This window comes from Trichomycterus rosablanca, chromosome 10 (assembly GCF_030014385.1).
Source record: "Trichomycterus rosablanca isolate fTriRos1 chromosome 10, fTriRos1.hap1, whole genome shotgun sequence".
Lineage (NCBI taxonomy): Eukaryota > Metazoa > Chordata > Actinopteri > Siluriformes > Trichomycteridae > Trichomycterus > Trichomycterus rosablanca.
This window is the reverse complement of record NC_085997.1, coordinates 31,774,904-31,787,119: the sequence shown is the minus strand read 5'-3', so window position 1 is coordinate 31,787,119 and position 12,216 is coordinate 31,774,904. Positions and strand designations below refer to the sequence as shown.

General features: G+C 42.7%; 1 protein-coding gene across 1 annotated transcript in view; it reads left to right on the top strand.

Moving 5' to 3' along the window:
• fam20cb (FAM20C golgi associated secretory pathway kinase b) overlaps positions 1-12,216 on the top strand; it is a 73,669-nt gene that overhangs the window by 45,397 nt on the left and 16,056 nt on the right. The window contains exon 4 of the mRNA XM_063003168.1: positions 11,868-11,960. Within this exon, the coding sequence (XP_062859238.1) occupies positions 11,868-11,960 (93 nt within the window). The remainder of the gene's footprint in view (positions 1-11,867; positions 11,961-12,216) is intronic.

The following is a 12,216-nucleotide window of genomic DNA, read 5'->3' as shown; positions in this document are numbered from 1 at the left end:
CCAGTTTTGTGTTGCTTTCAGTACCGTGTACTGCCCCCTCACAAACCTTTAGTTTATCTACAGTTATAAGCTGAGAAAAACTATTTAACTTCTTACACATTACACAGGTCTAATACCCACCCTACAGTGAAACACAGTGGTGGCAGCATCATGCTTTGATGCAACAGGAAGACTTGTATGTATGATGGAATTAGGGAAATCCTCATCAAGAGTGCACACACAAACTCAGACTGGGATGAAATTTCTCCTTTCAACACAACAACGATATTCTGATGCCATAATTTCCACTGTAACAGAGCTACTGAGTATGAAATGCCTTCATTTTTTAGAATTATTTTTTTTACCGCTTTATCCTGGTCATGATCACGGAGAGTTCAGTTCCACAGGGAAACACTGGATGCAAGGCAGGAACATCATGGAGAGGGCACCAGTTATGCAGTCATGTCTGTGTAGACGCCGGGCCGGCTGATAGCTGAGTTAGCATAATAGACCGCTGTGCCTCCCGTCCTCTAGGCTGCAAACCTCCGAGCATGTGCTTTAATGGAAAGAATAAGACTTACCTTTTGTACAAAATAACTGATAAGGCCAATTTTACGATTTTAAATTTGTATAAAAATGCGAGTTTATGATTTGTTAGCACTGTCGCCTCACAGGAAGAAGGTCCTGGGTTTGATCCCCAGGCAGGGCGGTCCAGGTCCTTTCTGTACAGAGTTTGCATGTTCTCCCCGTGTCTGCGTGGGTTTCCTCCGGGAGCTCCGGTTTCCTCCCACAGTCGAAAAACGTGCAGTCAGGTTAATTGGAGACTCTGAGTTGCCCTATAGGTGAATGGGTGTGTGTATGTGTGTCTGCCCTGCGATGGACTGGCACCCCGTCCAGGGTGTTACTGTGTGCCTTGCGCCCATTGAAAAGCTGGGATAGGCTCCAGCACCCACCCTCCCACCCCCACAACCCTGATTGGATAAGCGGTTAAGAAAGTGAGTGAGTCTATGATTTGTAATGAATTATTTTGCACTTCATTTAGGCAAATAAGCATTTTCACTATTAATATATATATTCTAAAATTTTACTTTGTTGGTAAGGGTATTCAATTCTTTTTTGTCCATGTTGTTCACTGCTGACTGAAGCTTGAGTACTGCTGGTAAAATGTTGGTAAAATTACCTACATTACATAACACCCGTTAATCAGCAACCCACCGACCAAAGTGGCTTTACTCTCCCCCAGGTGCCACTCCATCCCTTCGTATTAACATCCACCCTCTCTGTAAGAACCTACACCATGACATTAGCTCTAAAGTTCATCTCAGTGTGTGTGTGCTCCAGCAGAGTTTCAACAGAGCTTCATTTACTAATCACGCCAAAGTCACAGAGTTGTCACTGCTGTGTGGTTCTGCAGCGATTTTATAAGCGCTCAGTCCTTCCTCTGCATCACATGAGGGGCACATTACCCAGAGTGATGAAGTAAGCTTAAAGACTCTGTACAGCTGCCATACATGTGTATTGTTCCATTTCTCCAAGAAATTACCACTGACACATGTTTAATGGTATTTATCCAGTAAAGGGCTGGTGCGGGATTTAGGCAGGATGCACGCTTGCACCTGTTGCTCAGATCATTAATCTGTTCTGCTGAGTTTCTTGCGGTATCAGATTTTCTCGTTCTCTTCTTTTGGGCTTCATTCTCCGCATTTTGCTATCTGCTCTTTTTTTTTGCTTGCAAAGCAAACAGGCTATTTTTGCTGCCTTTGCCCTCAAAGCCCTTATGGATGAGTGTGTGTGTACATCTGTGCTCGCTTTATAAATGACTTTGTGCCAATAACTTGTCTGCTTGGCAGGACTAAACAGTATGTTTACTCTCAAGCCAAGGGTAATGCAAAGAGTTTGTCAGCATATTTTGCTCATGTTCCATATCTGATCAGACTGTTATTTAAAAAGTGCATACACATTTTACATGCTCATATTTACCTTCTGTGAAGAATGTGTGGGGTACCAGTTCAGAGTCTTTTTAAAATATTATCCATAATATCCCAAACTGGCCCTTAAACAGGATGTGTACATCGATCAGCCATAACATTAAAACCACCTCCTTGTTTCTACACTCACTGTCCATTTTATTGGCTTCACTTACCATATACAAGCACTTTGTAGTTCTACAATTACTGACTGTAGTTCATCTGTTTCTCTGCATGCTTTGTTAGCCCCCTTTTATGCTGTTCTTCAATGGTCAGGACTCTCCCAGGACCACTACAGAGTAGGTATTATTTGGGTGGTGGGTCATTCTCTGCACTGCTGTGACACTGACATGGTGGCGGTGTGTTAGTGTGTGTTGTGCTGGTATGAGTGGATTAGACACAGAAGAAGTTTTTAAACACCTCACTGTCAAGGACGGATTAAGGATAGTCTGGGCCCCTGGGCAAAGAGTTGGCCAGGGCCCCCCCTCCAAAAACATAAATAAATTAATACATTAAACAACCTGTCAATAACTAACCCTAACACAAGAATCTATTTTATATAAGTTTCTTTCTACTCTTCTTTCTTGCAAAGTCATCCACTAATTCATCAAAATTAAGCTGTCTGACCAAATCTGATTCAATGGCCAGAAGTGACAGTGAGTTCAGGCGGTTTTGGCGCATCCTAATCCTGAGTTCATTCTTAATACGAGCCAGTTTGGAGAATGAACGCTCCCCTTCACAATTTGTGATAGGCACAGTCAAAAAAAGTCTAAGTGCTATGTAGACATTTGGAAAGGTTGACTGTAAATTCAAATTGATCATGGTTTTGAGCATTTTACTAGGACATTTTTCTTTTTCTGTTATGAATGATTTGTATTGTATCAATTCATCTGCCAGGCTCATGTTCAGATCTGAAGGATATGCTGCAGCGAGTGAGTTAGCCTTTAAAGTGAGCTCACTGTTGGACATATTGTCAGGCATGAAAAGAACATCAAATAGCTCAGTTAAGTGTGTGTATGCATTCAAACTGCTTGAAATTGCTTGTCTCAAACTTAAATAATTGCAAAATTAATTTGTGTCTCTGCGCTTAAGAGAAATTGAACATAATAATTTTGAAACAATACAAATTCAGAAACATTAAGTAAGGGCCTGAATCGCATATTTGCAACAAAACGTCTGTTATGAAATATGGTAGCTTGCCTGGCAATTTGTAGGTCCCTAGAAAGTCAAGGAGCCATGGTAAACGACTTCTATGGAAGTCAAGGGCCCCATAGCAGGGGCCCTCGTGATCAAGGGCCCTCTAATGGTATGCCCTGCTCTTCTCTAGGGCCCCCTGGTAGGGGCTCTCATAACCAGGGCCCTCTAAAAATATGCCCCCCTCTTTCCTAAGACCCCTAATAGCCAGAAGTCGAAGTCAGAGCAGTGCCACAACGCCTCATCCATTTTCATAAGGGGCCCAAAAGCATGGCTAGGGCCCCCAAAAGCATGGCTATGGGGCCCCAAAAGCGTAGCTAGGGCCCCCAAGAGGCCCTGGGGTCAAAGTCCCTAATAGTCAGAGGATCCTTAAAATGGAGGGCCCTCGGTAATAAAAATATATTGTATCATAAATGTTGATAGGCATCGCAAAATGTTTTAGGCCAGGGCCCCCCCGGGGCCTCCTGACCTCAAGGGCCCCTGGGCGCTGGCCCCACTGGCCCGGTCAGTAATCCAGCCATGCTCACTGTCACTGCTGGACTGAGAATAGTCCATCAACCAAAAATATATCCAGACAAAAGCGCTTTGTGGGCAGCGTCCTGTGACCACTGATGAAGGTCTAGAAGATGACCAACTCAAACAGCAGCAACAGATGAGCGATTGTCTCTGACTTTACATCTACAAGGTGAACCAACTAGATAGGAGTGTCTAATAGAGTGGACAGTAAGTGCACATGGTATTTAAAAACTCCAGCAGCGATGCTATTTCTGATCTACTCATACCAGCACAACACACCACCACCATGTCAGTGTCACTGCAGTGCTGAGAATGATCCACCACCCAAATAATACCTGCTCTGTGGTGGTCCTGTGGGGGTCCTGTATATGTATAGATGACAAATAAATTCCATAATGAAATTAGGGTAGGAAACCATAATTGGGTGCTTACTTTCCTATCTTTCATGTTTCTCTGGTTCTTATTCTTTTATTGTTTTGCTAACTTCAGGCAGATAACAAATAAAAAACCAACATAACGTCATCAAAACAGGTTCAATGGCATCTGCATAGATTCCTCAAGTTTGACTGTCTTGTTATTAAATCAACTGATCGGTAGTTCATATGACATCAGGTGTCTGAGCTTTACCAGAGCTTTGGGTAGGCCTTGGATAGTTGGCTCATTCTAATAGCACTCATGTTAAACAACATACACTGCAAGACCAAACATACTGTATATAGACGCCCCTTTTAACTAGTAGATTTGGCTATTTCTGGAACATCCTTCGCTAACAGGTACAAAGAATGTAGCACATAAGCACTGACAGCAGGATGGGTAATACTGAAGAGCTCAAACCTTTAACATGGTACTCACAGGATGGCGCAATCAGTTGCAATTGTTGTTGTTGTGAAATAGAAATATCTAGAAGCAAATTAAATCTTGCTCAAGAACATTAAAACATACATGGGCCTGAATATCCATAATAGACTGGTATAAAATCCTCCATCATTACACAGTGGAGAAAAGAATGTGCATTTCCTGCAGCGATAAATCCCATTTTACTACCTGGCAGGCTGATAGAAGAAATGGTTTCGGCTCATGCCAGGAGAACAATATGGTTCTCCATAGTGCTAACTAAAAAAAATGGTCAAAATGGAATGATGGTCTGAGGCTGTTTGATGGTGTGGGTGGCCTTCTTAGTTTGAATAAAGGGAAGTTTGCAGATGATAGCATGTGTGACCATTTTAGAGAAGCTTTTCTTTTTGGAAATTCTGGACGAGTGGAAATCAGACCTTATCACTCATCAGTAGTTTTCAGCTTCAGTCTCTTATGGGTGAATGGAAGCAAGTCTGATGGAAAACCCAGACAAAAGCCTTCACACACCAGTTCATTGCAGCTTTCAGACACAGCCAGTCATGTCTGTGTAGACGCCGGGCCGGCTGATAGCTGGGCTAGCATAATAGACCGCTGTGCCTCCCGTCCTCTAGGCTGCAAACCTCTTCTAAAGCTTTTAATTTTACTTTGTTGGTAAGGATATTGCTTTTTTGTCCATGTTGTTCACTGCTGACTGAAGCTTGATAAATCGTGTTTTACTACCTGGCAGGCTGACGGAAGAAGTGGTTTTGGCTCATGCCAGGAGAACAATACGGTTCTCCATAGTGCTAACTTTTTTAAAAATGGTGATGTTTGTTTGTGTATTAGGATTTTAACGTCATGTTTTACACTTTTGGTTACATTCATGACAGGAACGGTAGTTACTCGTTACACAAGGTTTATCAGTTCACAAGGTTATATCGAACACAGTCATGGACAATTTAGTGTCTCCAATTCACCTCACTTGCATGTCTTTGGACTGTGGGAGGAAACCGGAGCACCCGGAGGAAACCCACGCGGACACGGGGAGAACATGCAAACTCTGCACAGAAAGGACCCGGTCTGCCCCACCTGGGGATCGAACCCAGGACCTTCTTGCTGTGAGGTGACAGTGCTACCCACTAAGCCACCGTGCCGCCAAAAAAATGGTCAAGATGGAATGATGGTCTGAGGCTGTTTGGTGGTGTGGGTGACCTTCTTAGTTTGAATAAAGAGAAGTTTGCAGATGACAGCATGTATGAAGAATTTTCTTCTGGAAATTCTGGACGAGTTGAAATCAGACCTTATCATTCATCAGTAGTTTTTATCTTCAGTCTCTTATGTGTGAATGGAAGCAAGTCTGATTGAAAGATCAGACAACAGCCTTCACAGAGTAGTGGAGACTTATTATAGCAAAGTGGACTTCACTATGAATGTCCATGGTTTTAAAAGACAGGTGTCCACAAACCCTTGATCATATAATGTATGATACAGAATTATTAAAATATTGCATATTTTAGTTGCATTATGAGTAACAATGCAAAAAATATCATATTGTAAGAATGTTTTGCTTCTAAAACACCACAGTCAATTATTCGTTACAGTAAGTCACAGTATAGTTAGAAAAACACAGACACCTGACGACACCCACAATACCTGATGTATGAGTTGTTCTTAAAACAGCATGTTACTGATATCATAGCACCCGGCCCTTTCTTATTATAGACTTCTACATGTTCAGGATATCAGGAATAAAAAAAGCTGGTTATTTATATATGTAGAGTTACGTTTAGTGGATTCTGAAACTGTTTAGATGTCATGAGCTTGTAGAGACAAATCCATTAATTGGTATCATACATAGAATAGAATGACATACATCGTATGGCGCCCCTGGAGCAGAGAGGGTTAAGAGCCTTGCTTAAGGGCCCAACGGTGACTGCATGGCAGAGCTGGGATTCGAACTATCAACCTTTCAGTTCATAGCCCAAAGCTATACCCACAAGGCTACTACCACTGTCCTATATCTACCACTGCCCCATATCTACCACTGCCCCATATCTACCACTGTCCCATATCCAGTACATATCTAGTACATATCCATCAATTGCTGTAATTAATTAATTGAAAACCTCTGAAAGCATGTTTTCACTCCATTGTGGATGATTAAGTGGATGACTTGGGTAAAAATGTCAAAAATAGCAGAGGTGTGGGAAGCCAGACCCTGGCAGCCCATCCTCAATTTGTCACAGCCCTGGCAGGACCTCTTAAACCAGAGGTGGGCAAACTACCTCTTTTGGGCCACATACAGCCTTTTATCTATTCAATCCGGCACATCGGGTATTTACAAAATTGTCTAAAAGACCGCATTCATTTAGCCTTTTTCCTGCAATACCCTGCGTTTCAGTTCATTCCACTAGATGGCGCACTCCAAACACTACCGACGTTTGCTAAAGCCAAGTCGATACGCTGGCAAAAAAAAGCTGATCAACACTGTTCCCACTGAACTTGAATAAGGTAGGTATGTAGGTAATCTTTACTTCTTAGGTATTAAGTTTCACATGTACACCGATTAGGCATAACATTATGACCACCTTCCTAATATTGTGTTGGTCCCCCTTTTGCTGCCAAAAGAGCCCTGACCTGTCGAGGCATGGAGTCTGACACCTTTCTGTCAGAACCAGCATTAACTTCTTCAGCAATTTGAGCTACAGTAGTTTGTCTGTTGGATCGGACCACATGGGCCAGCCTTTGCTCCCCACGTGCATCAATGAGCCTTGGCCGCCCATGACCCTGTCGCCGGTTTACCACTGTTCCTTCCTTGGGCCACTTTTGATAGATACTGACCACTGCAGACCGGGAACACCCCACAAGAGCTGCAGTTTTGGAGATGCTCTGACCCAGTCGTCTAGCCATCACAACTTGGCCCTTGTCAAACTCGCTCAGACCCTTAAGCTTGCTCATTTTTCCTGCTTCTAACATCAACTTTGAGGATAAAATGTTCACTTACTGCCTAATATATCCCACCCACTAACAGGTGCTGTGATAGAGATAATAATTTTTATTCACTTTAATGTCATAATGTTATGCCTGGTTGGTGTAATTTGTATTAGTTCATCCCCCCATCTGCTACTGGATCAGCCTGTGTGTCAAATTTTAAAACCCAGTGTGGCCCTTGAGCCAAAATGTTTGCCCACCCCTGCTCTAAAACATGAGTGAAAAAATGTATAAAAAATTAGATAAACAACTGAAGAGGATAAAGACAATCACATGACTTACACATGGGGAAAATTTCAGTAGCTCTAAATTTAGTAGTCTGACTGCATGTTTTTTTTTTTACTGTGGGAGGAAACCGGAGCCCCCGGAGGAAACCCACGCAGACACATAGAGAACATACAAACTCCACAGAGATAGGACCTCGGCTAACTGACCGGGTAATTGCACCCAGGCCTTTCTTGCTGTGAGTCAACAGCGATACCCAAAGCCCTACTGTCCCGCCTAATGTAAATATAATATTGCTATAATTATCTAACATAAAAATTATGGGATGACAAAAAAGAAAACACAATTTAGTGGTTTTCTGGATGGTTAATATTTCCTAAATAATATTACTTTTAAAGGATTACTGTAATGGGAGTTTCCTGTCTGTAAGGGGCACTAGGGAGCACTGACTCTGGTACTAATGAGCACTATGGAGCATTGGCTTTGCTCTGAGGAGCATTAGCCAAGGCTCTAAAGATCATTAGGGAGCCCTAGCCTTGATATTTATCTCTGCCTCTGATGAGTGCTAGGGAGCTCTGGCTCTGGGCCTGAGAAGCACTAGGGAGCTCTGGTTCTGCTGTGTGGAGCAGTAGGAAACACTGGCTGTGGTCCTGACTGAGGAGCAGTAGGAATCTCTGACTGTGGTCCTGACTGAGGAGCAGTAGGAATCTCTGACTGTGGTTCTGACTGAGGAGCAGTACGAATCTCTGACTGTAGTTCTGACTGAGGAGCAGTAGGAATCTCTGACTGTAGTTCTGACTGAGGAGCAGTAGGAATCTCTGGCTCTGGTTCTGACCGAGGAGCACCAGGAATCTCTGGCTGTGGTTCTGACTAAGGAGCAGTAGGAAACACTGGCTGTGGTTCTGACTAAGGAGCAGTAGGAAACACTGGCTGTGGTTCTGACTAAGGAGCAGTAGGAAACACTGGCTGTGGTGCAGTAGGAAACACTGGCTGTGGTTCTGACTAAGGAGCAGTAGGAAACACTGGCTGTGGTTCTGACCGAGGAGCACCAGGAATCTCTGGCTGTGGTTCTGACTGAGGAGCACCAGGAATCTCTGGCTGTGGTTCTGACTGAGGAGCACCAGGAATCTCTGGCTGTGGTTCTGACTGAGGAGCACCAGGAATCTCTGGCTGTGGTCCTGACTGAGGAGCAGTAGGAAACACTGACTGAAGAGCAGTGGGAATCTCTGGCTCTGGTTCTGACTGTGGAGCAGTAGAAAACACTGGCTCCGCTTTGTGGAGCATTAGGAATCTCTGGTTCTGGTTATGACTGAGGAGCAGTAGGAATCTCTGACTGTGGTTCTGATTGAGGAGCAGTAGGAATCTCTGGCTGTGGTTCTGACTGAGGAGCAGTAGGAAACACTGGCTGTGATGAACATTTGGAAGTACTAGCTGCATCACTGAGGAGCATAGAGAAACTAAGGAATGCAGATCTGGAGCCTGTCATTGGCAGCCTTCATGCTAGCATACTTTATGATTAGCGCATATGTCAGCTCCACAGCTGTGTCTGGAACAAACGGCCAGCAGAGAATAAAATAGAACTGCAGAAATTCACATGAACTATGGGCGAATGACAGCCAGATTTAATAAAGCCAGCGCCTTAAAGGAGCCCGAGCTCTCTGCTGACATTTGGATGCCTGCAATAGGTGAGAGATCGAAGTTTGAAATAAGCTCGGCTGGAAGCAGCCCAGTGGGCATGTATGAAAATGTCCTGATGTGGATAAAAATATGCTGGAGGGGTTTTTTTTTACACTTGTTTATTGAATCCCCACCATTATTGTGTTAAAACAACACAATTAACAAGACCAAAAATAAAATGGCACTAGATTTTCAGTAAGCAATGCTGTGTTTTTGAATGTGATAGTAAGTCTTGCATGGTGTGTTGTTGGAATATGCACTGTTGGGCAGCGATAGTATAGCGGGAGCAGGGCAAGAGTGGCAGCAACTAAAGTGCACTTTTGTTTAGTAGAGCTGAAGACTGAAATATGTTTTCTCTCAGAAGGTTCTGAAATGTAAGTCAGAAAGAGCTCAGCTTTCCTGGTTTGTCAGATCAGTAGGTTCAGGTTAGTCGACAAGCAGTGAACACACAGTATTAATGGGTAAATATGCATTCAGTGTGAGGTATTCTAAGTACAGGACACCAATCCATCACAGAATTTCAGCCAGCCACCTCCCTCAGCAGGTGCAATATGTAATAAAAAATCTGTACCATGGCTTAACATATTAAAACCACAAGCTATAAATAGGACTGAATGGAGGCCTCACAGCGAGAGGGTCCTGGTTTGATCTCACAGTCCAAAATTAGGTATATTAATGCTATTGAAATCTTCATAGATATGAATGGCGTGTGTGTCTGTGTTGACGTCTCTGTTTGCCCTGTGATGGACTAGCAACCTGTTTGGAGTGTTTCCTACATTTTGCCTGGTGAATTATACCCACCCTGACCCTGAATAGGATAAAGTGGTGGTAAAACATACAATGAATTAATGAAGCCATCAATAGTCATCGAAATGCAGGAACATGAGATTAAGCTTCACTGCTGTTTTATACTCTGTTTCCTTAAGCTAGAGGCTCTGTCCTAAACTGCATACTACTGTAATAAGTAGCTTTTCAAATGAGTTACACTACCAAGTGTTAATCTGATATACTAATGCGGGACTGTATCTGCATCTAAAGAGCTTATGCACAGACTGACATGTCTCTTCAGCTAAGCAGAGGTTCCACCATCAACCAGTAACTTTTTTGAGGTGCCTAACAGAGAATAGAAAGAGTACTATATAAAATACTTAATTTGGGGAGCTCAGGTGATACAGAGGTTAAACACACTCGTAAGTTAAAATCTCAGCTCTACTACCAGCAGGCTGGTCACCTACAAGGACAATGATTGGTGAGATTGCTGAAGGGGTTTCCTCATAACTGATGTAATTACGACCTCTGTTGGCTGTTTGATGGCACCTTCACAGAGACGAGAGATAATGTGTGATCAGGGTGTGACTCTCCGTGTGCTGTACGGATCGCTATATGAACCCATCTCATGCAGGTTAGAAGAAGCAGATGCAGTCGGCTACTGCAAACATGTCGGGGGGGCGTGTGATAATCAGGGCTCTCCTCGGTCAGGAGTGGTCAGGTCAGCAGCATTAGAGGAAGCTAAATGCGATCGGGAAATTGGATACGACTAGATAGGGTGGAAAATTGGGGGGAAATGCATTAAAAGGTACTTGTTTTGGAAAATTGTTGCTCTGTGGAGTGAAATACTGTGGTTTTTAATGTTATTTGTAGGGATGTAACGATGCACCAGAAGACAGTTAAAAATCTGTGCACATGTGCCACGATTCGAATCAGTTATTCATATAAGCTGAATCAATATTCACTTTAAACAGCAGAGGGCACTGGCACTATTCACCTTGCCTGGTTGACGGCACTTCACAAAGTTGCCAGGTGGGGGATTTTCCAGCCAAATGTATTTATGTGAGGATACTTTCTTTATTTGTATTAATCATTTATTTATATAATGTTGGATTTGCTTTCAAATTTCATTTGTTTTTTTTTACACAGTAAGTTTGTACCTACCATAGAAATAAAAGGGCATTCATTATTTAGATAAATAAAAGATAAGCACAAATACAGTACTTTATTGTATTTTTTAAGAGAAATAATAAAAGGAAACTTTGTCATAATTTGTCTTCAATTTCATTGTGTTTAAAAAAATCTGGATACCCAGTATTGTGAATCGTATTGCATCATGGGTAAAGTGTATCGTCACATCCCTAGTTATTTGTTTTTTTAAGTACTTTATGTAAGTTTTTTATGTTGTGTCCTGCACTGACCTACTGAATATGTTAAGTGCTACCTAGTTTAAATGCTACATTAAAATGTTTTATCAGCATTTTAAGTGTACAATAGCACTATCTAAATTTGGGCTTTACAGAGACAGATAAATTTTAAAGTGGATTGACAGTTTTAAGGCTCCAGAAATGTGTTGAGGCTAAATATCTTAAAATGCCTCTCTGCAGCCCACAATGAATCCTTTCAGTAAAGAACAGTGGGTTTCCTCCCTGTTTTAGGGTTTGTGGTGAGCTTTTGTACTCACATTCAGCTAACAGCCTATGAACTTTTTTTCAGGCAGACCCGGGAGCAGGAGACGCCTCCAGACTTTTTCTACTTCTCTGATTTTGAGAGACACAATGCCGAAATTGCTGCTTATCATCTTGACAGGTAAATGCTTTTCACCCGGTGCCCTGAATGTCATCCGCATGTGAATGAAATGTTATCTGTGTGCGCGCTTGTGGCTGTGATTTGTTTGCAGAAGGATGTTTGAGTGTGCACCGTGAGGTCTAACAGGTGTGTGTTTATGTGATGGTTTGTGTTTGTTGAGTGTGTGAGGGTACACTGTGATGCTGGCAGATTAAGCCCACTGATGCCCTCGGTCTAATGCCAATAAAACACCAAATCCACTGAGGCCATGGTGACT